We start from the raw sequence: 27,378 nt of genomic DNA on the forward strand, positions 1-27,378 counted from the left end.
TATAAATATTATATAGATAATAAACCTTTTAACTTTTTAAGAAAAAAAATATTTATTGACTATGATAATTTAAATAATAAAATTGTTGAAAATATTTTCAAATATAGTGATGTCTATTAAGATAGAGAGTGATTTTGGTATATTTATAAATAAGTTGAGGATAAACGTTTTTATTTGGGTTATTTTGTTGTTTGTTGAAATATTCATAAAAGACGATAAAATTGTGAAATTTGGATAGGCATGGGGGAAAAGAGGAGATTGTATTATTTGTTGGGTCTTCGTCGGTGATAATAACGCTTCTTTTGTAGAAGCTTCCCCACTCCATTTAACCGCTCCCTTCTTTCTCTCTCTCTCTCTCTTCTCCACCTTCCTTTTCTTCTTCGTCTCCAAATTTGCAGATTCATCAGTTATTGTCCACGCCTTTTCTTTTGTTTTCTTCCTCTGGCAGTGTGCGAGAACGACATTTTTCTTCTTCATTTTCTTTTCCATTACAACATTCCATCTCTGCAACTCTGCTTCTTCGTTCGATCCCCCACACCTGTCGCTTTGCTTTTTGTTTTTGTGTTTGTTATTTTCTCTCTGCCCTCTGATTTTCAAAACCCAATTGGTTGATTCTCAATTTTCAACCATTTCTTTCCAAACCCATATGATTCCCCCTGCCATTTCTGACTGAAATTCTCTCTACAACTCTATTGCCCACCATGTGTTCGACAAAATGCCCACCTGGGATTTCACTGTCAAATGATCTTGTCCTCTCAGAGATTTTGCCCATCCAGCCACGTGAATCTTCTGAATTTGAGTTTTGTGTCAGCGGATGCTTTGAGTATGAATCTTCTTCTGCTGATGAGCTCTTCTTCAATGGCGTCATCATTCCCACTCAGAATCATCACAGGTTTGTGCACAGTAAACGAAGCCATCAACATGACAGTCCAATTTTACCTTCCTCACTTCCTCCTCTTCCTCCTGTTGTAGCAACAGAGAATTCAAAGAAAGAGAATACAGAGGAATTAGTTCATGGGGTGAATTCTGAGTTTGAGAAGAAGACTCGGTCCAAATCTTTCTGGGGGTTTCGGAGGAGTAATAGTGTTACATATGACAGTAGAAAGACTTCATTTTGCTCGCTACCACTTTTATCAAGAAGCAATTCTACTGGTTCAGTGCAAAACCCAAAACGAACACCATTGAAGGATGTGAAAAGCCACAATCCTGTTCTGCAGAAACAACATTCAGTTTCAGAAGGCAATTCCAAATCCTCATTTTTTACATCTCCATTTTCAAACTCTGCTGCAAATTCATATTCCAAACTCCAAAAGGCTCAGAAGAAGAACCAGGGAGGGTTTTATGGGAAGGGGAACAATCTCTCTGTGAATCCCATTTTGAATGTACCACCTCCTTACATCACCAAAGAAACTGCAAACATCTTTGGGTTGAGTTCTTTTTTACGTGGAGGCAAAGAAAAGAAGAGCAGAAAGTAATTTTTCTTCTTTTCTTTTTGTTATGCTTTTTGGTAACTGAATTCATTACACAAAGGCTAGATTTCTCAAAGCCTACTTGCCATATGATATGTGAACTGAAAGAGATAAGGTGGATTTTGTTTGGAGGGTGTGGCATTCTCTTGCATATGAACATGTCAAAACCTTGGGAGACAGAGAAACAGCAGCACCTTCCTAAGTTGGCTCTGCCATTCTTGTTCATACTCTCTCTCTCTCTCTCTCTCTCTCTGAAAAGATCATTTTTTTAGTGTCTTTTTTATCTGTGTTTACAGCTAATGATCAAAAACTTTTGATGGGTGTCTTTTTTTGGATGCCTTTTTTCTCCTAAGATGGGACAAGATTGAGTGTGTGAAGCAGATAGGAAATTCAAAATCTAAAGAAAAGCAAGCTGCCTTTTTCTGGTTTTGGTTTGGAGATTTCTCATTTGAAAAATGGCTGGTTTTAGCTTTTAGACACCCAAGAAATTAAAGTTGATCAAATTGGGGTGGGCTATTTTTGAATGATGGTTGTTTGTTCTCTGTTGGTTTGATTTGTGAAAGGTTTTGAAGATGGGACCATTACTCAGGATGCTTACACTGTCATGCAAGAACTGACAAACCTTCCTACCTAAAACTAAACCTACCTTTCTTGTTTTTGAAATATACTTTATGCATCATGGTCTCTCTCCATCTTTTTGCAGCTCATTTAAGGAGGTAGTTGGCCCAAATTTCAAGTGATGGAGTGGGTTAATTTTGCTAACTCATTTGAAGTTCTAATTATAATAGTTGGTTTTCAATTATTATAATCTATCATTCATTATATTATTACTATTCCAAATCCTTCTTTATTATAGTGTTTACTATTTGTTAATATAATAATCACTTATTATAATAACCTCTTAGTATTCTAATCAATTTGTTATAGTTTGTTGCATAGCAAAACTCCTTTTTATTTATATTTTTTAAAACTCTTTAAGATTTTTTTTTATGCGTGTAGTTAAGATGAACTCCAAAAAGATGAATACAGTCAACCCAAAATTGCTCTTCTTTTTCTCACTTCCCATATTTTGGCCTTTACCCATATTTCCGGGATAATGTGGAGCCGTGAACGATTGATTTTTTTATTTTTTTATTTTTTTTTAAATTTTAAAAAACACTATATTCAAATAATGTTGATGTCATTCTTACCCCCAAAGTTTATATTTTTAAATAAATTGCATTTCTGTCTCTATCGTAGGGATATATTATAAACAAAGCCAAGATTTTCTTAATGTCTTCTTAAATTTGATCCTCTTGTTATGGTTGAAATGATGGGGTCTGTCTTCTGGTAAAAAGGTACACGTTTCATGTTTTACCACTTTACCCCAATTTATCATTTCCCTCCACAAACAAGTGAATCTTTTATTCTCCTTTTCAATAGTCCAATAATTGTGTTATGGAAGATCGAACATTCGAATCTTTGATATAATAATTAATGTCTTATTTACTAAATAATGCTCGAATTGACAACTAGTGATAACAAATAACATCTCTTTTGCGATAATTTCATCTTTGTTTGGTCATGTGATTCATGTCTATCATTAAACCTCAAACTTTTTTTTTCTTTTCGAAAAAGTAATATATTATTTTTAATATATATACTATAAAAATGCTAAATTATAAGTCTCAAATGTCCGTCTGACAGATCAAACTACAAGTAGCATACATTAAGTCTTATACTTTTAATTTTATGCCTTCTAGGTCAACCAGTTAAAAAAATCTAATATATAAAAGAAAAAAACTTACTAAACGCTAAATTCAAAATTAAAATAAAAAATTATTAAATTCAAAACTATATTAGATACAAAAACTTATTGGATAACTTTTTAAAGTTATGGAAGCTTTGATATGTAACTAAACCGAGAGAAGGTCATTTTTAGCGAGAAACTAACTATTGTAGTTTTGAGATAGCATTCAGAATAAGTCTTCCACACAACAAAGATGAAGATGCATTTATTGCGTCAAATGCTTTCCAATCTCTACTTCTCTCATTTCTCTTGTTCCATACGGAAAACTTTCTACCTCTTCGAAAATACCATACAACTTCCAGCTGATTTTTTCAGGATTTTTTTTTCCAAAAAGTGTACAAATCACTCGTCTCGTCTCGTAGATGCACTTGTAAGCAAGATGCATTCGAACTGTCTGTCAAAACTGATCTACTTTCTATAAAGTTGAATCCTTTGAACGTTTTTACTTCTATGTTCTATACATCCTTCAAAGTTGAATCCTTTGTATCAGCTCAATTTTAGTTTTTTTTTTTTTTTTTTTTTTTTTTTTTTTTTTTTTTTTTTTTTTTTGTTGCAACATGTAGGAATTTGAAGATTTGGATCTCCGACTTCAGCAGAGAGTACATACCAAATACGATTCAGGGCTATGTTCACTTCTCAAGCTCAAGCTCGAGCTCGGAGGATATCCATAGCCACCTTTTCTTCTATTCATATATTTCTGCAACAGTAAGCTTTAAAGCTTTGCTACCATCTTAAGAATTATTGTATGGTGCAGTGATTTATCTTAATGAAGAGGAGGACAATGAATAATTAGCCAACCAACTAAACAGAATGATTAACAGTAAAGCTAACACCCCTGTTTAACAGCAACATATCCCTACTATTACTTCACAATTAATGGCATCCTCTTAAACTTAACTTTAGAAAACAAAGTCATTATAAATAAACAGTCGAGTCAAGTCACCCATGGTATTAAATTTCTGTCGATATGTTGATATTCCATCAACATTGATATTTCCATTAAACTTATTTTATGCAAAATTTAATTTTATTGAAACTCTCGAGTTTAGGAAGATTTTTATTATTTTTATTTTTGGTTAACAATAGTAGGTGCATTAGCGAAAATTGAATAAAAGGTAAAAATTGTATGTCTAAAGTGTAGAGTCCAATTTGTTAAACTGAAGTCTAAGTTGAAAATTATTATAAATTGACAAGCTTAGGCGTATAAATAGACTTTTTTTTTTCTTCTCCAAAAAAGGAGGAAAAATACAAATTACCTGAAAGCTGCTTCATGGCGGCCAACAAATTGAATCAGGTAACTCCAATGTTGAAGTAGAAGCTGTTGTGATCATGCTGGTGGACTGCAGAAGGTTCGAAAAATAGCTATACAAGAAAGTTCATGCTCGTGCTATTTTGAAATGACTTTTCAAGTACTTAAAAATATAGTGTTAAGTGCAAAAAAAAGTGGTTTTTACGCATGTGGAAAGCATTCGAAACAAGCCGTTCATCTAGCTAATTGAATGATCTCCCAGTGAACTGATATTGATTTTGTTCCCATAAAAAAGACTCGATCTCACTCAAATTGCTGACAAACTGATTAAAGATGGTACTGATAAGATCATTAAAGACCTCTTTCAAAGGGACTACTACAGTTGCTTGAATGAGAGTAAAAGATTTCCTTGTGGAGTAAACTCCTTGAAGAACTTTGTCTAACAACAAGTACCTTATAGAAACTGAAAAATCTACAAACAAATGTACTTGGCTAAAATGATATCTAGGATGAGCAATACTTTGGTGCATCTTGGATTGCACCTATCTCTTTACAATTTACCTCAACCACATAGCAGAAAAAACTCGGAAAAGAAAAAGATGAGTTTGCCACCTGACAAACTGTGGTTGGACTATTAAATGAATTGAAAAAAAAAAAAAAAAAAAAATATGGGTGCAACCCAAAACACACCCCAGTATTTTTCATCTAGGAGGCAACAATGTGTACCAACTATTCCTCCCCCACCCCCAAATAAAGATAAGAAGGAGAAAAGGGAATGTATTATGCACTTTATGAAGCACCAGGATGCAAGCAAGAAATGAAAATAGAACAACTCAGAAATCAAGAATGTCAATTTTTAAAGAAAAGCGATGCAGCAATGAACATTCTTTATGCTTCACACAGAAATGCATATATGGAAAGAAAAAATAACGATAAATTAAGGAACTCCATTGCTCTTGGAAATTAGTTTCCTTCCATTGAAAAAAATGGCTTTACCTTTCATGTCAGGCTTTTAAAGCCACCACCAAAGCAATTGACAAAGAATACATAAAGGGTTCACTTCTCATAATAAAATAGAGTGCAACAATGTAGGTAATATGTACTTAATAGAAATTTTCTCCCATTGAATAGAGGTAAAGTTTACCTTACCCAATAACCAAATATGCCTTGCATTGCATAGCATTTCAGATAGTTAAGAGTTATACAGTGAGCAGAACAACTAAGAAACTTGGCAAACAAAATTTACAATTACTTCAACATTTATTTTGCTAATTATTTACACATCCTGTTTTTTGGCATTATTGTAACAGAAACTGAGAATATGTTACCACAACAGCAAAATGATTTCATGATCTCACCTGCATATCCAATTCCCAAATGGGAATTCACAGAAAGCAATGGAACCTTTCAAGCTTCAGGAACATCATCAACTTTATATGAATCTAGAGTAATTTCAGTCAGTAGCAGCCCAGGAAAAAGTGCCTACAAAATTATGAGTAAAATCAATAACCATTCAAACCCCATGATAAAAAAAAAAAAAATGAAACAATTCAGAAGAACAATGGAAAGAAATTCCAAATTCATACATCCATTTGCTTTTGTACAGCTCTTGGCCTCTTCTTTGGTCTCCTCGGTAGTCTACCAACCAGCACCGCAAAGTCCTCTTCAAGCTCTTCTTTCGACAACGAGACAAATAACGCAGTTCGATTCTTCTCCTTCTTGTTCATCATAGCCTTGGTTGAAGATGAACCCAATTCCGGATTCTTCTCTTCTTGAGGAGCCTTACATGCTGCTCTGCGAGTCCTCAAATTCCACGGCCGAGCCGCAGCGGATTCATCCTCGCCCCCTTCATCAGCAATTGAAAACTTGATTCTCTTCGATTCCTCCCTAATATCGAGCATGATCTTCTCTCGCATGATTTCGATGGAACTGCTTCGATCGTTGGTTGGTTTCTGTTTGGAATGATTTGGGTTCATCGGAGAAGAAAGCTTGGTGAAGTTCACGGGCTTAGAATTGATGGGTCTGGCCCGGAATTGATAGGATTTCGATTGGCGTTGAATAGAAGGATGATCAAGGGTAGAAGGGCTGGAGTTAGAAGAAACCTTCATACACTTGAGGAATCTCTGAGAACCCCATTTGAGATACGGCAAGGAGAAGTTGTGAAGTGGGTTTGATCTATCAGGCGGCATAGCCATGAGCTTGATTTGGAGCTTGCTAAGCTACGATAATTCTGTGAAAAATAGAGGAGCCCTTGAATTGAAGAACCTTGTTAGTGAAGTTAGGAGGCGAGAATCGCAATTGGGGTTGAGAAAAGCTTGAGGTCATGGAAATGGCGGAAAGAATTGCTTAAAGAATGAAAGGGAGAGAGGAGAAGAGGTGGGTCGGTTAAAAGAAACGGGCAAAGGCTTTGGGTGTGGCTGAGAGTAAAATGTTGGCAATGCCATTACTCACACAAGCTTTTCTTTTTTCGGGGGAAAAAGATGTAACATGTGGCTCCTAACGGTATGCAAAACTTCAAAACTTCACACGCCAAAGTGAAATTTTATATTGTACTCCCACTCTTCAAATAAATTTCATCCCCAAATATATATATAACTCTAATCAAATTAATTAAAAAACACCAGTGGTCCCTAAATTTTCATGAAAATTTAGTATATAAACTTTGGTTTGTAATAATTTAGTCTCTATAATTTCAATTTTGTAACATTTTAGTCCCTAAACTTTAATATGTAACCATTTGATTTTTATACTTTTAATTTTGTAACAATTTAGTTTTTAACGTAAAAAAAATATTATCAAAATTAGATCTCAACTTTAATTATTTTATGAGTCTCTAATTATTTGTTAGTTTATTTAAACAAGAAATCTCATTAAATGTTAATGCTAATTTTTAAAATATAAGGACTAAATTGTTACATAATAAAGTTTAGGGATTAAATTATTAAAAAAAAATTGAAAGTTTAAGGACTAAATTGTTACAAACCAAAGTCTAGGGACTAAATGGTTACTTTTATAAAAGTCTAGGGACTAAAAATGATTTTTAACCTATAAAATTTATCTCAGTATTACAAATATTTATTATTATTTTTTATTTATAAATATGTAGAGTGAAGGAATAAAAAGTTTTAATGCTAGGGTTGGTAGTTAAGCTTTATGATGGTTGACACATATATTTACTTGAATTGATTTTTTAATTTTTACAGAAATACCATTCTAAAATTTTCGTTCAAAGAATTGGTAAAAATAATAAACATTTCTATGTGGGTACAGCGAATTATCAAGTTTTTTTTTTTTTAAGGAAAAACAAATGTGTGACATGAAATAAATAGTATTAGATAGAAAAGGTTCTTGAAATACTATTTTAAAAATCAATCTATTGGTTCATTTTTTTAATGTATATGATTGAAAAACAATTCTTAAACAAATTATAATTTAAATAATTTGTAAATATGAAACTTTTTAAATTCTCGAGTCATTCATTGATATACCATTTATATAGTTTATAGGTAATAGATTACTGTCTTCGATAGATCATTTTAATAGTCTATCACTAACAAACTATTTTTATGTGCATCATTGATAAACCATTTCTACCTTTATCACTTATAGATGTATATAACATTATGTCAATTGTTGATTAACAAAATTATATATCTTATCGATAGCCTATTAATATTTCCATTTGCGATAGCTTTCTATCATTGATAGATTAATTTTCGTGCATATTAACAACCATTTTTACATGTTTGGCAATTTTTTTTTATTACTATCACTGATAGAACATTTTCATTTCTATCCATTATATATCTATTAATGATACAAATGATATATATTTATTATTGATATTTATCTATCAATTATATACATAACAAAAAATGACATGTTAGTGATACATTTTTATTAGTAATTTATTGTTATTTGATATCAATTTTTTTGTTGTTAATATTAAGTTTACTATTATTATGTTTTGATCTTTGGTATAATATATTGATGAATGATGATACGTAAACAACCACTAAAATAAAGAAAAATGGATCAATATCATTGATATAACATTTTTAATCCTTGACATTATAGATGTTGAAGAAACAAAAGAAACAGAGAATCACTTTGAAGAAATTTTTATTAAAAAGGTACAAAGAAGTACACTTTTGAGAGAATATTTTTTCACTGTCTCAAGACACACTCACTCACTTTTCACTCTAAGTTTTTCTAACTTTCTTGCTTTACTTGGTTCACATATGGATAGCAGTAAAGAATGGGGCTTGAAACTAGGTTTAAAGAAAGGTTAAAAGATATATTTACCGCTAGGCTTAACTACCATGGTAGTTTGTAATACATATAATACATAAAAACATAAAGTTGAGGGGGCTCAAGCCCCTTAGACCTTGACTAAATCCGCCCCTACACATGGGACCACACCTCATATTTATAGGCATGAAATTCTTGAAGTCCAAGTAAAAAGATTTTTTAGGTTGTTCTTGGATTGTAAATAATCTAGTTATTTTTTTTATTTATCTTAATCTAAAGGAATTCTCCTTGAATTTAAAGAAAGCATGCGACTAGATGTGTACATAACGCAACCCAAATGACCAAAATAAAGTTTCCAACCCAACCTTTAAAATTCGGGTTTGGTTGGGTTGGATTGTCAGGTTATAACTTATTATTTTTATTTTTAATGAAAAATATATAAATTTATATACAACACATGACTAATAAATAAGATATCATAAAATTAAAATGCTAAATACCAAATATCTATGATATTTACTATAAACTTTGGACAAGACAAATATCATAATAATTTTAAAAAATAAATATTAAAAATTCACAAATTAATCAATACAAAGTAATCAAACTTTAAACAAAGAGTAATATATATATATATATATATATATAATTGGGGTTGGGTTGGGTCAACCCAATTTTCTTTGTTGGCCAACCCACAACCCAACCCAACTCAGCTCAACCCAAGAACAAAACTAACCTAACCCAACCCTTACATTTTGAATTGGATAGTCCGGATTGTTCGGGTTGTCGGATTATTTGAACACCCCTACCTAGGACACTTGTAGATCTTTACTTTTATGTTATATTTACAATTTACATATTTCAACATAATTCTAGAAAATCCTAATTTACATATTTATATCATTTTGTTGATACTTCAAGAACTTTCTAGATTAGTTAGTGTTGCTTTATATTTTGATAGTATATTGGCAATAGAATAAATAGCAAATGAACATATTAACTACTACAAATTGAAAATGAAAGTTAATGTCATTGATGTGTGTCTGTGCTATTTCCCGTCATTGGTAAGGTATATAAATATAAGTAATCGATCTAACAGTAAATAATTAAAAAATCGAAAGATAAAATTTCAATATCATTGATGTAGCTGTTATGAAAATTGAGGAGCACAATGGAAATACGAATATGAAAAATATAATATAATAGTATTTTTATAGAATAATAATAAATCAATAAAAACTAAAATTATAAAATAAAATAACTAAAACATAAAATAACTAAAATCATGAAATTGGATAATATGGAAATTAGTGAAAATAGAATTCTCACCAATGTAAGTGTGTTCTTAAGATCTACCAAATGTCACTATTTATAGGCAAGGTGACAAGTAGGATGTGGACTTACATAGACACCAAACATGAATAACTACATGGCACATGGACAACATGAATGGTGTGATACATGACCTTTGGATACTAAGCAATGGGTATCTATTTTCTATTATAATATTCATAATACTCCCCCTTAGATGTCCATATATATATATATATATATATATGAAATATGTCTCATTAAAACCTTACTAGAAAAAACCCAATGGGAAAAATCCTAGTGAAGGAAAAATAGTACATATTTCATATAATACATACTCCTAAAAAAATACAATATATTTACTCCCCTCATGAAAATATCACTTAATATCTCTGAGTCGCCACATTCCAATATTGTGCACCAATGTTTCAAAAGTTGCAGTTGGTAATGTCTTTGAAAATAAGTTCGAACAAATTTGTTGTACAGTGATGTCGTCATTTTCTTCAAGATCATGAGTATGAAAAACTTCGATGAAATATGCTTTGTTCTATTTCCTTAATATATCCTCATTTGATTTGGGTTATGCAAGTTGTGTTGTCTTCGTATAATATTGTTAGAAAGTTTTTATTAGAAGACAAGTCATACGTTTCACGAATGTGCTGAGTCATTGACCTTAGCCATATACATTCTCAACTAACCTTGTGAATTGCAAGAATTCAGCATGATTTGAGGAAGTGGCTGTTATAGTCTGTTTCAAAAATCGCCATGATATAGCAGTTCCTCCACATGTGAACAGATAACCTGTTTGAGATCTAGTTTTATGTTAATCAAATAAATATCCAGAATTTACATAACCAACTAGATCAAAATTTGATTTATTTGAATAAAACAAACTCATATTCATTGTTTCTCGGAGATAATGGAATATATGTTTAATTCTGTTCCAATATCTTTTTATAGGGGAAGAACTATGTCTAGCTAATAAATTTATTGAAAATGCAAGATCTGGTTTTGTATTATTAGCAAGATACATAAGTGCACTAATTGCACTAAGATATGGTACTTCAGAACCAATAAGTTCTTCATTATCTTCTCGAGGTCAAAATATATCTTTCTTTATATCCAATGAACGGACTCTCATTGGAATATTTAATGGATGTGTTTTGTCCATATAAAATCTTTTCAAAAAAATTTCTGTATAAGTTGACTGATGAATAAATATTCTATCTACTAAATACTCAATTTGCAAACCAATGCAAAATTTTGTTTTTCCGAGATCTTTCATCTCGAATTCTTTCTTAAGATATTCCATTGTCTTTGATAGCTCTTCAGGAGTTCCAATTATATTCAAGTCATCAACATATACAGTTATAATAGCAAATCATGATTGTGATTTTTTTATAAAAACACACGAACATATTGGATTATTTTGATATCCTTCTTTCAATAAGTATCCATTCAGGCGATTGTACCACATTCGTCCTGATTGTTTCAATCCATATAGTGATATCTGTAACTTTATTGAATACCATTCCAGAGAATTTGATGTATATGTTTCAGGTACCTTAAATCCTTCTGGGATTTTCATATAAATATCATTATCAAGAGATCTATATAAATATGCTGCAACTACATCCATAAGAAGTATATCCAAACTTTTATACACAGTCAAGCCAATTAAATATCTTAATGTAATTGTATTCACCACCGAAGAATACGTCTCCTCAAAATCAATACCAGATCTTTGTGAAAAACCTTGTGCAACTAGTCTTGCTTTATATCTTGTGACCTCAATATTTTCATTTCTTTTCCTCACAAATACCCATCTGTATCCTACAAGTTTAACATCTTCTGATGTTCGGACTACAGATCCAAAAACCTGACATTTTGAAAGTAAGTTTAATTCTGCCTTGATTGCTTCTTTCCACTGAAGTCAATCTTTTCTATGTCGACATTCTTTAACAGATTTTGGTTCAGGATTCTTATTTTCAGATATAATATCAAGAGCAACATTATACGCAAAAATATTGTCAATAATTACATTAGTTCGATTGCATCTTTTTTTGTCATGACATAGTTTATTGAAATTTCATTATTATCTTTAGGTATTTCACCTTCCTCACTAGTCATGTCGAGGATTTCTTTATGGGTATTTACATCCTCAACCAAGTCTTTTTCACTATTAATTATTTTTCGTTTTCAAGAATTTTTATCTTTGGAACCCACTTGTCTACCACGCTTCTAACGAGTTTCATACTCATTAGTCACAACTTGTTATGTTGGGATATCAATTTTTTATGGAATATTTGCAGCTGATATATGTCACTTAGTTACTTTCTTTGCATCTATAAATGCATCTGCTAATTGATTTGCTATATTTTGAAAAATGAATTATTTTCTGAACTTCAAGTTCACATTGATCTGTACGGGGATCTAAATGAGACAATAACGATGCATTCCATTCTTTTTCCAACTTCTAGAACATATTCTGCACATCCAAAAATTCTCAGATGGAAAATATTTGGTTCATGATCATAAGATAATTGTAATGGCGAGTACTTATGATAAGTTACTAGCTTAATGCATACAGGTGACATGCATGCAAAATAGCATATCTCTATACAGATGAAGGAAGTTTAGCTTTCATAAGTAACGGTCTTGCAATTAATTGCAAACGTTTTATAAATGATTTTGCTAAACCATTTTGTGTATGAACATGAGCTACAAGATGTTCAACACTTATCCCAATTGACAAACAATAATTATCAAAAGTTTGGAATGTAAACTCACCATCATTATCAAGACAAATGGTCTTAATTGTATAATCAAAAAATTGTGCTCTTAACTTAATTATTTGAGCAAATAATCTTGTAATGCAAGATTTCGACTTGATAATAAGCATATGTGTGACCATCTGCTGGATGCATCTATTAATACCATAAAATATCTAAATGGTCCACTTGGTGGGTTAATGGGTCCACATATATCACCATGAATTCGTTCTAAAAATATAGGTGATTCAGTCCCCATTTTAGCTGGTGATAGTCTAATTATCAATTTTCCTTGAGAGCAAAACATCACATGATAATTCATTTTAGATTGAAGAATCTTCTAGTTCTTCTATGGGTGTCCATTTGAATCCTCAATAATTCTCCTCATCATTATAGATTCTGGATGACCCAATCAGTCATGCCAAATTGTAAATATATTTGGATTCATGAACTTCAGGTTCATTGTTGCATATATTTCAATTACTCATATATGAGTATAATATAATTCAGAAGATAAAGCAGACAACTCTTTCAATATATGTTTTTTGTTTGAGACCGTAGATATGATATATAGATATTCCATATTATTCTTATTATGAGTCTCAATATGATAACCATTGCAACGTATATCTTAAATACTTTGAAAATTTCTCTTTGATTGACTAGAGAACAATGCATTGTCAATTGTAAATTTTGTTCCTCTAGGCAAAATAATATTTGTTTTTCCAAAACATTCGATCAAGTTTGCAGAATATGATATTGTATTTATTTTTGCTTTCAGTATTGTCAATTTGGAAAAGTATTTTTTATTTGTAAGTATTGTATGTGTAGTTGCACTGTCTACCAAACATAGATCTTCTTTGCTCATTTTTGAAACACCTAACATATTAAAATGATCTTGTTTCTTCATTAAAAGAAAATAATTACAATAAAAAAAAAACTTAAAATATACAAAAGTTACTAATTAGAACATGAAGATAAGATAAAATAAAACAACAACATTAAGTCTAGATATTCTCAAAGTAAAAAAAAATACTTGATGTGCCACCAATTGTATCAATCTTCTCTTCAGGAGATTCAAAGAGGTCCGTCACATCCAAATTTATCATATGGGATTTGTCAAATATGTCATTATCCTGGTATGCAAAATTTGCTTTTAACATTTTTCTCTTTTTCCTCCAAGACTTGATAGAGGTCAACTAAGTGTTTTGACGTACGACAGGTACGTGATCAATGCCCAGTCATTCCGCATTGAAAGCATTTATTTTCAACACTCTTTGAACTTTTATCTTGTGAGGCTTTTCTTTTGTGATCATCATTTTGTGTGATCATTTTGAAATTTAAATGATTAAAATGACCACCACGAAAATAATACTTATTTCTTCGTCTGCCACTATCACAACCTCGATCGCGACCACAATTATTATTAAAATTCATAGCATTCAGCATTCACTTCCGGGAATGGTGTTGTTTCGGTTGGTCGAGATTCATGATTTTTCATCAATAACTCATTATTTTGTTCAGCCACGAGAAGACATGAAATTAATTCAGAATACTGTTTAAAACCTTTTTCTCGATATTGCTGTTGCAGGAGCATATTTGAGACATGAATGTAAAAAATGTTTTCTCTAACATATCAGAATCAGTAATTTTCTCTCACATAACAACAATTTTGAACTAATTTTAAATAATGCAGAGTTGTAATCACTTACTGATTTGAAATCTTGTAACCTCAAATGCATCCACTTATAACAAGCTTTAGGAAGAATAACTGTTTTTTTATGATCATACCTCTCTTTTCAATCTTTCCACAAGATATAGAGATCTTTTATTGTAAGATACTCTATTTTCAATCCCTCATGGAAACGATGACGATAGTTTTCGCTTTGTCCTTATTAGATGTCATATTTCCTTCTTTATCTGTTTCTCCCAAGTTCATAACATCCAGGTGAATTTCGACATTGAGCACCCATGATAAATATGATAACGAAGGAAAATCATAGCTTTCACTTTGTCTTTATTAGATGTCTTATTTCCTTCTTTAATTGTTTCTCCCAAGCTTATAACATCTAGGTGAATTTCGACATCAAGCACCCATGATAAATAACTATTGTCATTAATGTCAAGGGTTGTGAATTCTAATTTTGTAAGGTTTGTCATGGCAACACTTCACAAAATATTATATTTATATTAGAAATTTAATATGTACTAAATATGCAAAATAACATTTAATTTCTTAATTATAATGAAGAGGGAAAAACCGACATACCTTTAGGACCTACCTTTAACGGAGAAAATGATAGGAGCTCGTGTTGATAACGTGTTATAAAAAATTGAGGAACACAACGGGAATATAGATATGAAAAATATAACATAATAATATTTTTATATAATAATAATAAATAAATAAAAACTAAAATTATAAAATAAATAATTAAAACATAAAATAACCAAAACCATGAAATTCGATAATATGGAAATTAGTGGAAGTAGAATTATCATCAATGTAAGTATTTTTAAGATCCACCAAATGCTACTATTTATAAACAAAATGACTAGTAGGATGTGAACTTAATGGACACCAAACATGAATAACTACATGGCACATGAATAACGTAAATGGTGACACATGACCTTAGGACACTAAGCAATGGACATCTATTTTCTATTATAATATTCATAATAGTAGCATTTTTATTTTATTGATAATGTTCACCCATAATAAACATAAAAAAAGATGAACAGGCAATAAATCACATAAAAATAAATGAAGTAGAATAACACCATTCTTATATGTCAATTTAATATCCTTTTGATGTAATATACTGATAGTAAACATAGTGTTAAACGAGCCTGCAAACAATCAATAATGAACTTCTATCACTAATAGACGTCAATTGGTGATATAGAAGTCTATTAGATAAGTCCATCAAAGATAAACCTCAATTAATGATAAGTCTACCAAACAAATTCATCAAAGATAAATCTAGATAAACTCAGTCATTAGTAGGTCTATTAATGATAAGACCTCGACTAGTGATAAGTACTAATAAAAGTTAAAATCGTACCATATTTGTAAATAATTTTGAACTGGACTAGATTTACTCTTCTTTCATGTTAGATTCTCATATATGACCCCTACTAAAGAAAGGGGGGGAAATTCAAATTTTAAATTTGTGCTAAATTTTCAAATTTAAAAAATCATTACTAGATTTATAAATCTCCTTGTGTTATTTTGCTACCGTTTATAATTTACCTTATTAAAATTAAAAACCAAATAATTATTAAACCAAATTCCCGAGTTTGACTAAAAAATCAAAACATTAACGAAGATAAAAAAATAAAAAATAAAAATAAATAAATAAAACTATTATAAAGAAGTAAGAGGAGGAGGAAAAATAAAAGATAATTAAATAATTAAAAAAAACCCAAGTAATTTGGGCAAATTAGTAATACCCAAAAAAAATATATATATATAGAGAGAGAGAGAGAGAGGATAAATAAATGAAATAAAACCCTCTGAGGGACTACAGAGAGTTTGAGTCAATTGAGGTGGGACGCTGGTGTGACTCAACATGAATTTGGTACAGTTAGTCCCACGACGACACAAATCTATTTATGGAAAAAGATAACTCGCATTGAGCATTTAGCAATTAAACATATTCCGCCGAAGAACTCATTATCTATAATAATCTATAAATGTATAAGAATTAAACGAAAAGCAAAGCAACAAACAAAAACTGTCGAGGAACTACCGATTTCAACCCAGAATCTAACCACCACATATGAACCTGATACTCTTAACACATAGACAATGATGTTGTTCTATGAATATTGAATTTTCAAAGTAAATTCAATTTTACAGTTCGGATGATGAATCTTGAAGCCATATAAAAAGGACATCTACATAGAGACCGATATGAACAACGTGTTGTGTGTATATTAGATGTAACAAAAAACCAGTTTCCTGGTGGAGAGGGATCGACATCAATATGTACAAATGAAAGCAATAAAAAGGCGTGAATATATACTTTTTGTCACCGTAAAAGAAATCTCTCACTAATTGGAAGCGGGGCAATCAGCAGATGTGCTATCATTCTTGATCACCCGAGTGTTGTATGATCCACAAAACCCACATTTATGATATAGCCAATGGAACCGCGATGTGCCTTTCCGCTCACAGTCATTGCACAATATGTCCTGGATTCCAATTCATCATTACACTACTTGTACCTTAACATAAATCTCAAATAATATCAATATCATAAAAATTACTAAGCTATAAGTTTTTTCTTTAACCCCCAAATTAAAATGGGTTGTATTTAAATATAGAAAAATAAATCAAAATATTTACAAAATACAACAAAATTTTAGAACTATCAATGATAGACGTTGATCGACGCTGATAGACAATCGACACTGATAGAGTGTCTATCAGCGTCTATCATTGATAGTTCTAAAATTTTGTTGTATCTTGTAAATATTTTCAAGAGTATTACCATTTGAAATAATTTCCCAATTAAAATTCTCCAACTCCTCTGTCAAATATTTCTTTCCGCAATAGCAGCATTATTAGTAACCAGTAACTGAAAAATGGTAGGTAATTTTTTTTTCTTTTTTTTTTTTCCTAATATAGACAAGAACATAATTCAACTGGTATAAACTTGTATTATCAACCTCAAGGTATGAGGTTTTGATCAGCCCGCCTAACAGAAATAAAAAAATAAAAATAAAAATTTGGAACCTCTGGCTTTGAAACCTTTTAAAATTGCTATATTTGATCAAAGCATCGCCTTGATATAATTCACCGATGCGATTAGCTTTAAGAAAACTAAGTACCTCCTAGGAAGAGCACAGTTAGCTTAATTGGAATGAAACTAAAATTTCAAAACTATAATGAGATTTACTCAGTCAAAAGTAAAAGGGTTTAAAAGTGAACAACTTTCTTCATTTTTGCTTGTGGGTTTGTTGTTTGTGTCGGGAGCAAGGAAGAATTCGTGGTTTTATTTTTCGTGCAATGATGTAGTCACATAGTCGAGTAAGAACAATAAAGCCACAAAGCTCTCTCAAACCAATTCCAAACAGAGAAGAAATAACAGAATGTACCTGGCAACGATCCCTGTACTCTTCCGGCAGCTCCTCAGCAGCCAACAAGGCGTCAAGCATGCCAAAATAAACCTGAGCATGTGCGGCAAAACAATATGAAAATCTTATTCAATTTTTCTTTATATGGACTTACGTGTAAATGACAACATAAAAGCAAGATGTTAAAAGTCTCCATCTCAGACATCAACGCAAGTTAAACAAACTTGACACGTAAAAGAAAAAACTAGTCAAACCCCCAAACCGAATAAAATGTGAGAAATTTATGAACAGAGGAAACCACATTACAAGTTTGTTTCTCCTAACCTTACACAAGAAATGTCTTCTTAAAATCTTTACTTGCAGTAGATCAATCAGCGAACAAAACCAAAAACTGTGGGCATCTTTGCCGCTTTAAATTGGGAAGCTCTTACATATTTCAAGATTTAGCCACGGGGCTGCGGTGATGTCCTATCACCTTACCCTCCCTTTTGCAGATATTCGTTGGTTCAATAAACAGTCTCAGTGTTCACTAAAAGAAGAACTAAATGTGAATATCTCCTTAGCTTGTGATTACACTGTTATTTATCCGTGTTTTCTGGCAAACAACATCATAATACTTTACATGATATTAAGTGGAGTGATGCGACACTTCACAGAATAAAATCAAATACTGACCATTTTTCAGATCAAAACTCTAGAGATAGTGAGCTGCGGCAAAAGATATGGTGGTGCGAAGTGAAAGTTGGAAAAAGGTGATGTTTGTAAGAATTGAAAAGTTGAGGTGTCCAGAAATTGGAAGGAATTGATATTAATTTCAAACTTCAATCAACGTTTTCAACAACTATTACTCTATCTGCTCTTTACAGAATTACCCGAACTAAAAATAACCTCTCTTTAAGGATTTCATCCTTGCACAAAGTTAAGTGGTTTAAGCGCACCCCAAAATTTAAAAAAATTGGAAGAGAGAGAGAGGGGGGGGGGCCCCCCCCCCCCCTACGTTGAACATAAAAAAATGTGAGACAAAAAAAACACAATAAATCAATAAAAATAAATGAAAATTCCCTTACCGCCATATCTCCCAAGGACTTGCTACAAATAGGACAGGTATAATGGCTGCAAGTGTAAGCCTACAAACGCCAAACATCAATATTCCAAACTCATTTTACAGAAGACCACACCAACATAACCAAAGTTCATTTAAATATCCAGGATCCATAAGAAAATAATTCAAACCTGAAAGCAAGCTGAATGCATGTAATGACCACAGGGTAGAGGTCGGACTGTTGCACTGGATGTAAATAAGAAATCACAACAGATGGGACAATTCGTTTCTAAACTTTTCTCCAGGCACTTATGGCTCTCCAGCTTTATCCCAAGACAACAATTGCAAATCATGCAATGGAAAAAATCAATTCCAAGACCCTTCCCAACACGGCATAAGTTGCAAAATGGGCAATGATACACGGCCCTGGAGCACAATTGTGACGATGAGAATTCATCAGTAAAATTTTAGGAATTTATAATTAACATAAAGAGAGTAGTATACTTTTAAGAAAGTAGAAAGAGAAAAAAAGATCTAGCTAGATCCATGTTCTTCTAAAAACACTTTATTAGAAAACTAAATAAGAAATGAAATTCTTTGATGAAATGAAACTACAAGGCAAGAGTCAACAAAACTGTATGAGTTAAAGAATTTCCATTGGTACAATCCGATGAAAGAGGATATAGCCACAAAAGACATCATGTAAGGCAGTCAACAATTTCACAGGACTCCCATCAGTTGAATCAACGGTGAAATTAGTAACCTACGTTAGCTTTCTGAAAAATTGTGGTTAGGTGGGAGCTCCGGCTACTTTAGTGGGTGCTAATATTTTAAGCTTAGTTGAGTTTGGTCATTTTGGTACTAGATAAGACCTTTCTTAGGTTAGTCTTGTTTGATTAGAATTGAGTATCTTTGTACCTATGTTTGAATATAATGTCCGTACGATTTTGATTGTTCTGTCATCTAAATTTTGGGTGATTTCCTGACTCCTGTCAATAGGCTTTTTCTTTTTCTTTTTCTTTTTCTTTTTTTTTTTTTTTTTTAATATATAACTGGGAGTTGGAGCTTTGCTTCCTTATACCTGGGGGCACCCACACCCGCCCAGAGAGACATCAAGGACTTTGGGTATTAAGCTCGCCCACCCGTCCGAATCTGGGACCTTTTAAGCCGGTATGACAGAGGGACCCCAAGCCCTTGCCAATGGAGCCGCCTCTTAGGGCGGTTGATAGGCATTTTACTTTAGCCAAAACTCTTCAAGTTAAAAACTGCTCACTCAACTACCTACTGAGTAAAAGAGATTAGTTTCTCCTTCATTTTTTCACAAATGTCAGCAACCAAGAATTTTATCCACAAACATTTTAGTCGGCTAAGAACTGCCTATTTGTCAGCCACGTACGAAGGCTATCGAGAACATATGCAAAGGATATACAAGAACATATAGGAAGACAGCCCCAAAGAAAAGCCCAAACCAACAAAAAATAGTCTCAAATCTAAAAGAATAACATCTAACCGATAATACAAGAGGCCTTAGACATCCACCACTCATAAGGAGGTATTGAACCTAAAATTTTCTCAAGTAACATCCCAACAAGCTATACCTTTCTGCCCTGCTAAGAACTATTGTAAGATAGTCTTTTAATCCCAAATTCTACGTATCCCTAATTAGTCTTTTAATCCCAAATTCTACGTATCCCTAATATAATCCCACTTCATCTAGGCATTAAAGTAGGATTATGAATCTGAGTTCAGTGACCATTTATCAACCCCTTTGCAGCATGCAAGTATATGAATGGGGAAAAAACGATGAATCCAATTTTGAGAATGGAAAATTTTATGAAATATTAACAATCAAAGAAATCATTTGTATCTTTTCAAAAAAAAAAAAAAAAAAAGGAAGAAGAAGAAGAAGAAGAAACAAAAAAAAAAACAAAAACAAAAACAAAAATAAAACCAAAAAACACACGCACCCACACAATCAGTTGTATCTGATATTATGTGCAAAATTGTTAATATGAACATTATTTGTTAGCTATCTTGCTTGACAATATCACTTCCCCTGAGGTCTTATCAAGCCACATGTATAATATCATAAACCTTAAAATGATAAAAGTATCAGAGTTTGCACCTTTCATCATCAAAAAATTTGCAAATATTGCAATAGTATTTCGCCATTGACAATCCATTGCAAGAAGGTGTTGTACATATTGGCCCAACTGGTTGAATTGTTAGACAGTTCATGCACATCATCTCTGATGTTGCTTTCCTAAAAACATGGGACTAAATATCAGAGGGGCAAAATACCAATTGAATGTGATTTAAATCCTGAAATAATAATACCTGTCCATTGAGTGATCGCTGACATTGTCATGACAGAATCGACAGGTAAATAACTTCCCACAGCAAGCAGCAAGAAGCTTGCAGTTTCTTTTGTAATGTTCACACCCAAACACATTTTTCTCAGCACAGCGAAAAGATGCTGTTCGTCCTGCTACATCTTCACCATTGGAATTATCTTCAACATTTGTTTGAGGTAATTTCTGCTGTGCAGCAATCCAGCGACTAATTCAAAAGAATAGCATAAATCAACTTTACCTTCATCAGCATAGTAACACAGTATAGGAACATGTACTATTCAATTTGGAGTAAGATAAACATAGTTGACAAAACGCTTAAGATAAAATATTATATCAAACCATACCTGGTCATAAGATTCTGCACGAGATATGCTTTTCTCCTTGGATCAAGAGTCGAATCCTGATAAACCTTTCTGATTTCTGATTCAAGTTCATTTTGGTTCATGCGAAAAATATCTTTCCAACCAGGCTTGAACATTTGATCATTCTGATCCAAGCTCTCAATGAGCCCAGAATCTGGAAGGGGAAAGAGAGAGATAGGTGATATATATTTTTCTTCATTACTAAACAATTGAGGAATTGTCTAAATAAGTGTGAGAGCAATAGAATATTCCACAAACCTTTTCCGGCAACACATGCTTCTGATGTTTCACCATTTAAAGTAGACGACGCAGTCCCTCTCCAACATTCATTGAGCCATTCATTGAACATGGTGTTTTTTGTGGCTTGCTTCCATGTATCCATCATAGTATTCTGTTCGTCCTGAGTAAGTGCTGCTGTTACCCATGGCAACATTGACTGGAGAACTTCAGCACCTGTGGTTCCAATGATACGGCCAACTATTTTGTCTTGCTCTTCTATGGAGAAGTGTTTCCCAAACAGCGGCCAAAGTTCAAGTTCTTCCCTAAATATATGCTGATCCAGAGTGACTCTTATAGATTTGCACATTCCTTGAAGCTTTGTAGCAAGCTCGTTGTATTTTCTGTTACAATCCTTCCCCACCACATTAACAGACCCAACAATACTTCTGGAAAAACTCTCATCCAACGGAACCTCATGCAAACTTTCATGGAGGAGTGAAATCTCAGAGAGAACACATGAAATGTCCTCAAATAATTTTTCCTCCTGCTTATGGTCTAGTGTATACGAGTGACTTACATTGTGCAATGTCTCTTTGGATTCCAGAGCAGGAAATACGATATCATCTTCAGCATTACTATGGGCTCTATATAACCCCCATAGAAGGCGAAATCTTCCAATAAATTGCCGGAGAAATGTTCCATCACAATCACTAAGTTTTCCAGATTCAACATCTAAATATTCCAAGTCTTTGCGTATAGCTTTGTGAAATTTAAAAATAGTATCAATAGGACGTCCTGCAGACCCAACATCAGAAGAGGCACAATCCGTTTCCCATGAAAAAAGGCTGGAATTGAGAGATGGTGCACAAGAGCTGGGAGATAAAGATCGCATAGACTTGGAAGTGAAAATAGAACTTAACCCCAGATTCTTGATGTTTACTCCTAAAGCTGGAACATGGCAGGACTGATCACTACAACATTGCTGTTGGATATTAACAGTCTCCAAAGCAATACGGCCATCACAGCTTCTGCATGCCATTGATACATTTCGTATGGCTGGCCTCTTGACATTACCATTAGTTTCGGGATCTGATTTTGGACTTTCCCTTGCAGCCAATGCAGGGGCACATGAACAAGATGATTGAACAATGTCTTCTTCAATGTCAGTAAGCCTTTTAACTGCACAACAGCCAACTGCTCTTGAAGACAAGCACAAACCATTATTACGCGCTTTGCAAGCCCAACCAGAAAAGAGAGTCACCAGAGCAGTATCTTTAGCTGGAGCTGATTCAGAGAATTATATGCTATCAGAACACTACTAATGCTAATATTAGCAATAAACGTATATAATAAACATCTGCAATCAAAATTTCAAGAGTTTGGCACTTGAAAAGAACAAACAAAGTAGTTACATCAACAAACCTGCCAACTGAATGTTCTTGAGTATATCTCTAGCTTCAACTTCTTTCACTGATCCTACCAGCCATGGCAAGACCCGTTCAATCAATTTCAAAGGCATCATGCACAAGCTTTGATACAATAATTCCCGTTGTCTCTTGAAACTGAAGTGCTTTCTAGCAAGTGGAAGAACCTAAAAGCCAAGGGAAACAATACAGCAACTCATTTTTCAGAAAATACAAGATATTCATTTTCAAGTTATCCCATTTATCATCTATAAAGGCACTATTCTATTCTTTCATGGAAACTGATGTTTGTGTAATACTAGAGTAATAGTACAAGGAACTTGTTGCACGGTATAAGCCAGTCATCGAAAATGGAGAAATAAAATTGCAAGAAGATGCCATATCAACCAGGAAGTTGCACCTGAACTTCTTCATTATGGAAATGCCTCTTAATGGTATCCATTATTTGATCAGCATGAGAACACAACTTCACATAAAACTCAGCTCTTGAAGTAGAACTAGCCCCTGCACTTTGAATATTTTCAATCAGGCACCTAAACTCATTGAATTGACTTTCTTCTTCGGCATGTTCCTGGAGAAAAGAAAACTCTCCATCTACTGCAGGAAAGATTACCTTGTCCTCGGCAATACTGTGATGAGAAAAGAGGGTGAGTAATATAAGTTTGGTTGAATAATTTCAAGAAAATAGTTGAATGAATATGAACTGTGTGCAATAAAAATTTGCAGGAAATAACATTTGAAAATGAAAATCCAATTCATATCAAAGTTGTGAAGTATATGTACGTCCTTATTATAGAACTTTTTCAAAGAATTATAGCCAAATTATAAAATATTATTTCACATTTATTTCCCTAGCCACAATTTCTTTCTTTTAGCACTTTTTATGAGATTGGGCTATAATTTTTCTCTGGCATACTCCAACTATCTGTGCAATAAAGAGTAAGAATAATATACCTATGAAATATGCAAACTTCAGCTATGAATTGCAACCTCTCGTTAAAAGTTGATAGATTACTGAAGTTCCCAGAAAGTTGTATCTTCCTAGCCTCCTCAGCTATGTCATTCAGCTCTCTTTTGATGGCATTATGCCAAAACAGTATTTCATTGATTGGATGAGTTGCCACATAATCTGATGTCTCAGAACTTGACTCCAAGTATTTTCTTTTTCCATGGCTGGCCAATTCACAAGCACAATTTACATTTTCGGTTTGATGATTTGATGTATCAGTAGCAGGATCTGTATGATGTCCAACTAGAGAATCACCAAACCAACTTGTTGATAGATCGTCACAACTTCTCGCTTCCATCCAAGTAAATATGACCTTAAATAAAGAGTATCAGTAATCGGCTATAAATAAAATTGGCAAATCAGAATAAAGAACCCAAGTAAAACTTACCTGTTGGAGAAGTTTTTCCTCAGGGACTACCTTAATCAAGCATTTCTGTAGATCCTGAAATTCATCAGGTGAAACAGATGATGAAAGCCAAGGGAGGAATTGAGCCATCATGTACACAGGAATACTGCAGAAGAACTGCCAAACGAGAGATGCCTGCTCTTCAATTGAGAACTTTTCTATAAGCAAGGGAAATACCTGGAAAATGAATATAGTGAAGCTCCACAGAATATATATCAGAAAAAATGCATATGTATCACTGGACATGCAGCCAAAAGTATATCAACTCATAGAGCATAGTAGTTTCCTGTCCCATTGAAATAATTTTTTCAGACACTAAAACATCTCTCACCCAGTCCCTTTTAATCACACCAGATAAATTATATGTTAAGTTCATATTTTTTAGTACACATACTTGGTAAGAACGTGAATTGGTAAGATATAATTAGTAATATAAATTAACAGCATCTACTGTTTCTTGAGGGTTGAGTGTGCAAAATTCATGTATTGCTTCAACGGAATTTAGATTTTCACTGCTATTAAACACTGCATTTCTAAGACGGAACTAACTGGTCAGAGATTTGCACAAAATAATGAAGAGACATGGACTGCCATGATAGAGTACCTGCTCTTCTTCCTTAGCCATGTGCTGGCTCACAGATGTCTTTAAGGCACCAGTGCAGGATGCTAACTCCCTTGGGAAGCTTTCGTCATTTTGTGTATTACAATTAAGAAGCTCAAAAAGATGATCAAACAAATTGCTTTCACCCTTGTGTTCAAGAGAATATGTTTGTGCCACATTCTTCACGCGAATATCAAGGGCAGGAAAAATTACCTGCAAGTCCAGATATATGTTTTTAGAAGTAAGGATTGTAACAGCAAGTGGGAAGAAAATGAACAGAGGAAAATAAGAACATTGTAACATTCCTGATAATCCATCCCAGAAATTTCTGTTAATCCAGCTGTTCTCTCACAGAAGGGGTGTTTGAACCCCATGGCCATTTTTATAAAATATAGGATAAAAAGCTCAATGTTGCAAAATAATATCCCATGGCTCATTGCAGCCTTTGTAAGACAGCTTCTTCTAACTCACTCCTTTTTCAAGCAGGAGGCAGCAAAAGCCACTAGAAATTCATATCTAGTCAAATCAAAAAAATCCAACAACTGACTCTTGTCTTGATAGCTCCTTTCATATTTAATTTAATGTACAAGCTCATTATTGTTGAATCCTCAGTATTCCTATCATCCCCCTCCGAACTACATTCAGTTGAACTACTTCCTTACAGACAACAGCAGAGCTCCTGCTTTGATTGAAGTACACCAGTCATACCAGATACGTTTTCAATTTCAATTTTTTGCATTCTTGAAAGTGAAGATTGATGTAATACAAAGATAAATTTCCACTCACGAACTCCACAAAGTAGCAAAAGGCATTAGAGAACCCAGAATGCAACTAAACAATTAAACAAGAACACAAAAAGAATCTAAATCAGGAAAGTAGAGCACGACAATACAATATAAACTCTTACGTTCAGTTATTCTTCAATTTTACTTTCCTTCGAAAGAACAATTTGTTTATTGACAGACTTATATCGTATAGACAGACAACGAAGAGAGGTTAATTAAGCTGGGGACTGGACAAAACGGACATCAGAATCCAGTAATTATCCTAAAGAAGATTGTCACACAAGGTCGAATCGTCTTTAACAGGAAATGAGATCTACTGCACAATTTTCACATGTTCAACAAATTATCACGCATAAGCAACGATTTATGTACCACTGAACTAGACCAAAAAAAACAGAGGAAATTAACAAAGTGGATTTATAGTTCTGATTCTGCAGAAATTTTCAATTACCAACCAAGTTCAATTACCGCATTTCCTTTCCGACTCCTACGAATTAACCGGCAACCGCACGGAACAAAAAGAAGCCAGACATTCAAAGGAAGTTAATCGATAATGCTAGGTTCCAAAGAGAAGCAAACGAGGCGAAAATGAGCGACACATGTACAAGTGTAAAACGGTACGGAAATGGATCAGAAATTTTACCTCGTCTTCAGCATTGGAGTGGTGCTTGTAAATCGATCTCAAAAAATGGTATCGTTCAAATAGCGGCCTAATATCTGCTCGCTGGCCGGTAGCGAAGGCCATGGCTAGCCGGTGAAGCGTATCGAGCTCATTGCGAATTGCTTTGTGGAAGAAAAGGAAAATAAGAATCGGAGACTGTGGCTCGGAGCTCCTCAAACAATCATTGGGCGACGACGGAGACGAAGCGGAATCCATTTTATTTACAGAATTAGCCAAAAAAGCCACTCCTCCGCCACCGTCCCTGTGTTGTAGCCCTGTCAACGGCGTCACCATCTCTCTCTCTCTCTCTCTCTCTCTCTCTCTCTCTAAATTTTGACCTATCCAACTCCTTCTCTTCTCGTTCCGGTTCTTCCTCGCTCCAACTATGGTTTCAGCTCCCAGTTCTGTGCTGCTGCAGCTCTTGGTTTCTCTTCCTCAATCTGAATTACAATTACTTTCTTTCGCCTTTTTCATGTAACTTTCTCTCTCTAAATCTTTTTATTATCTGTTTGGTATTATTCAACGGAGAAGAAAGGGTAGGCCTGGTTACGAACTTACGGTGCTGTCGATAAGAATAAACAACTCTGGCC

General features: G+C 33.2%; 3 protein-coding genes across 5 annotated transcripts; 1 reads left to right on the top strand and 2 right to left on the bottom strand.

Annotated features, from left to right (window-relative positions):
* Positions 1-224: 224 nt before the first annotated feature.
* Positions 225-6,832, top strand: LOC120086289 (uncharacterized). 2 transcript variants are annotated; one of them, XM_090311365.1, is made up of 3 exons: positions 225-1,471; positions 3,822-3,963; positions 4,553-6,832. In XM_090311365.1, the coding sequence occupies exons 1-3, from the start codon at positions 702-704 to the stop codon at positions 4,571-4,573; spliced, it is 933 nt and encodes a 310-aa protein (XP_090167491.1). In that variant the 5' UTR covers positions 225-701; the 3' UTR covers positions 4,574-6,832. The 2 variants fall into 2 exon arrangements, with proteins under 2 accessions (XP_090167491.1, XP_090167490.1); XM_090311364.1 differs by lacking the exon at positions 4,553-6,832 and having other exon boundaries at positions 3,822-4,366.
* LOC120086296 (uncharacterized) lies at positions 5,653-6,702 on the bottom strand. Its single transcript, XM_039042865.2, has 2 exons — positions 6,094-6,702; positions 5,653-5,989 (listed from the first exon to the last, which is right to left on the bottom strand). The coding sequence occupies exons 1-2, from the start codon at positions 6,700-6,702 to the stop codon at positions 5,915-5,917; spliced, it is 684 nt and encodes a 227-aa protein (XP_038898793.1). The 3' UTR covers positions 5,653-5,914.
* A 9,816-nt stretch (positions 6,833-16,648) lies between the features above and the next one.
* Positions 16,649-27,378, bottom strand: BTS (zinc finger protein-like protein). Of its 2 annotated transcripts, none has more exons than XM_039022143.2 (14): positions 26,771-27,378; positions 25,346-25,555; positions 24,724-24,918; positions 24,281-24,648; positions 23,727-23,955; positions 23,325-23,493; positions 21,942-23,186; positions 21,666-21,837; positions 21,305-21,526; positions 21,093-21,230; positions 19,159-19,393; positions 18,993-19,052; positions 17,947-18,018; positions 16,649-17,040 (listed from the first exon to the last, which is right to left on the bottom strand). In XM_039022143.2, the coding sequence occupies exons 1-14, from the start codon at positions 27,080-27,082 to the stop codon at positions 16,900-16,902; spliced, it is 3,768 nt and encodes a 1,255-aa protein (XP_038878071.1). In that variant the 5' UTR covers positions 27,083-27,378; the 3' UTR covers positions 16,649-16,899. The 2 variants fall into 2 exon arrangements, with proteins under 2 accessions (XP_038878071.1, XP_038878072.1); XM_039022144.2 differs by having other exon boundaries at positions 16,649-17,073.

Source organism: Benincasa hispida, chromosome 2, assembly GCF_027475165.1.
Source record: "Benincasa hispida cultivar pf3 chromosome 2, pf3_genome.v1.1, whole genome shotgun sequence".
Lineage (NCBI taxonomy): Eukaryota > Viridiplantae > Streptophyta > Magnoliopsida > Cucurbitales > Cucurbitaceae > Benincasa > Benincasa hispida.

What these genes read in the sequence shown, in the direction of transcription:
- LOC120086289 (XM_090311364.1), top strand. Translation starts at nt 702, where the DNA reads ATGTGTTCGACAAAATGCCCACCTGGGATTTCACTGTCAAATGATCTT. An exon ending in AAAGAAAAGAAGAGCAGAAA is followed by an intron (nt 1,472 to 3,821) that starts GTAATTTTTCTT and finishes TGCAACATGTAG; the next exon opens with GAATTTGAAGATTTGGATCT.
- LOC120086296 (XM_039042865.2), bottom strand. Translation starts at nt 6,702, where the DNA reads ATGGCTATGCCGCCTGATAGATCAAACCCACTTCACAACTTCTCCTTG. An exon ending in CTGTACAAAAGCAAATGGAT is followed by an intron (nt 5,990 to 6,093) that starts GTATGAATTTGG and finishes ATAATTTTGTAG; the next exon opens with GCACTTTTTCCTGGGCTGCT.
- BTS (XM_039022143.2), bottom strand. Translation starts at nt 27,082, where the DNA reads ATGGTGACGCCGTTGACAGGGCTACAACACAGGGACGGTGGCGGAGGA. An exon ending in CAAGAACATTCAGTTGGCAG is followed by an intron (nt 23,187 to 23,324) that starts GTTTGTTGATGT and finishes TCTCTGAATCAG; the next exon opens with CTCCAGCTAAAGATACTGCT. An exon ending in AGCATGTGTTGCCGGAAAAG is followed by an intron (nt 21,838 to 21,941) that starts GTTTGTGGAATA and finishes TTCCCCTTCCAG; the next exon opens with ATTCTGGGCTCATTGAGAGC.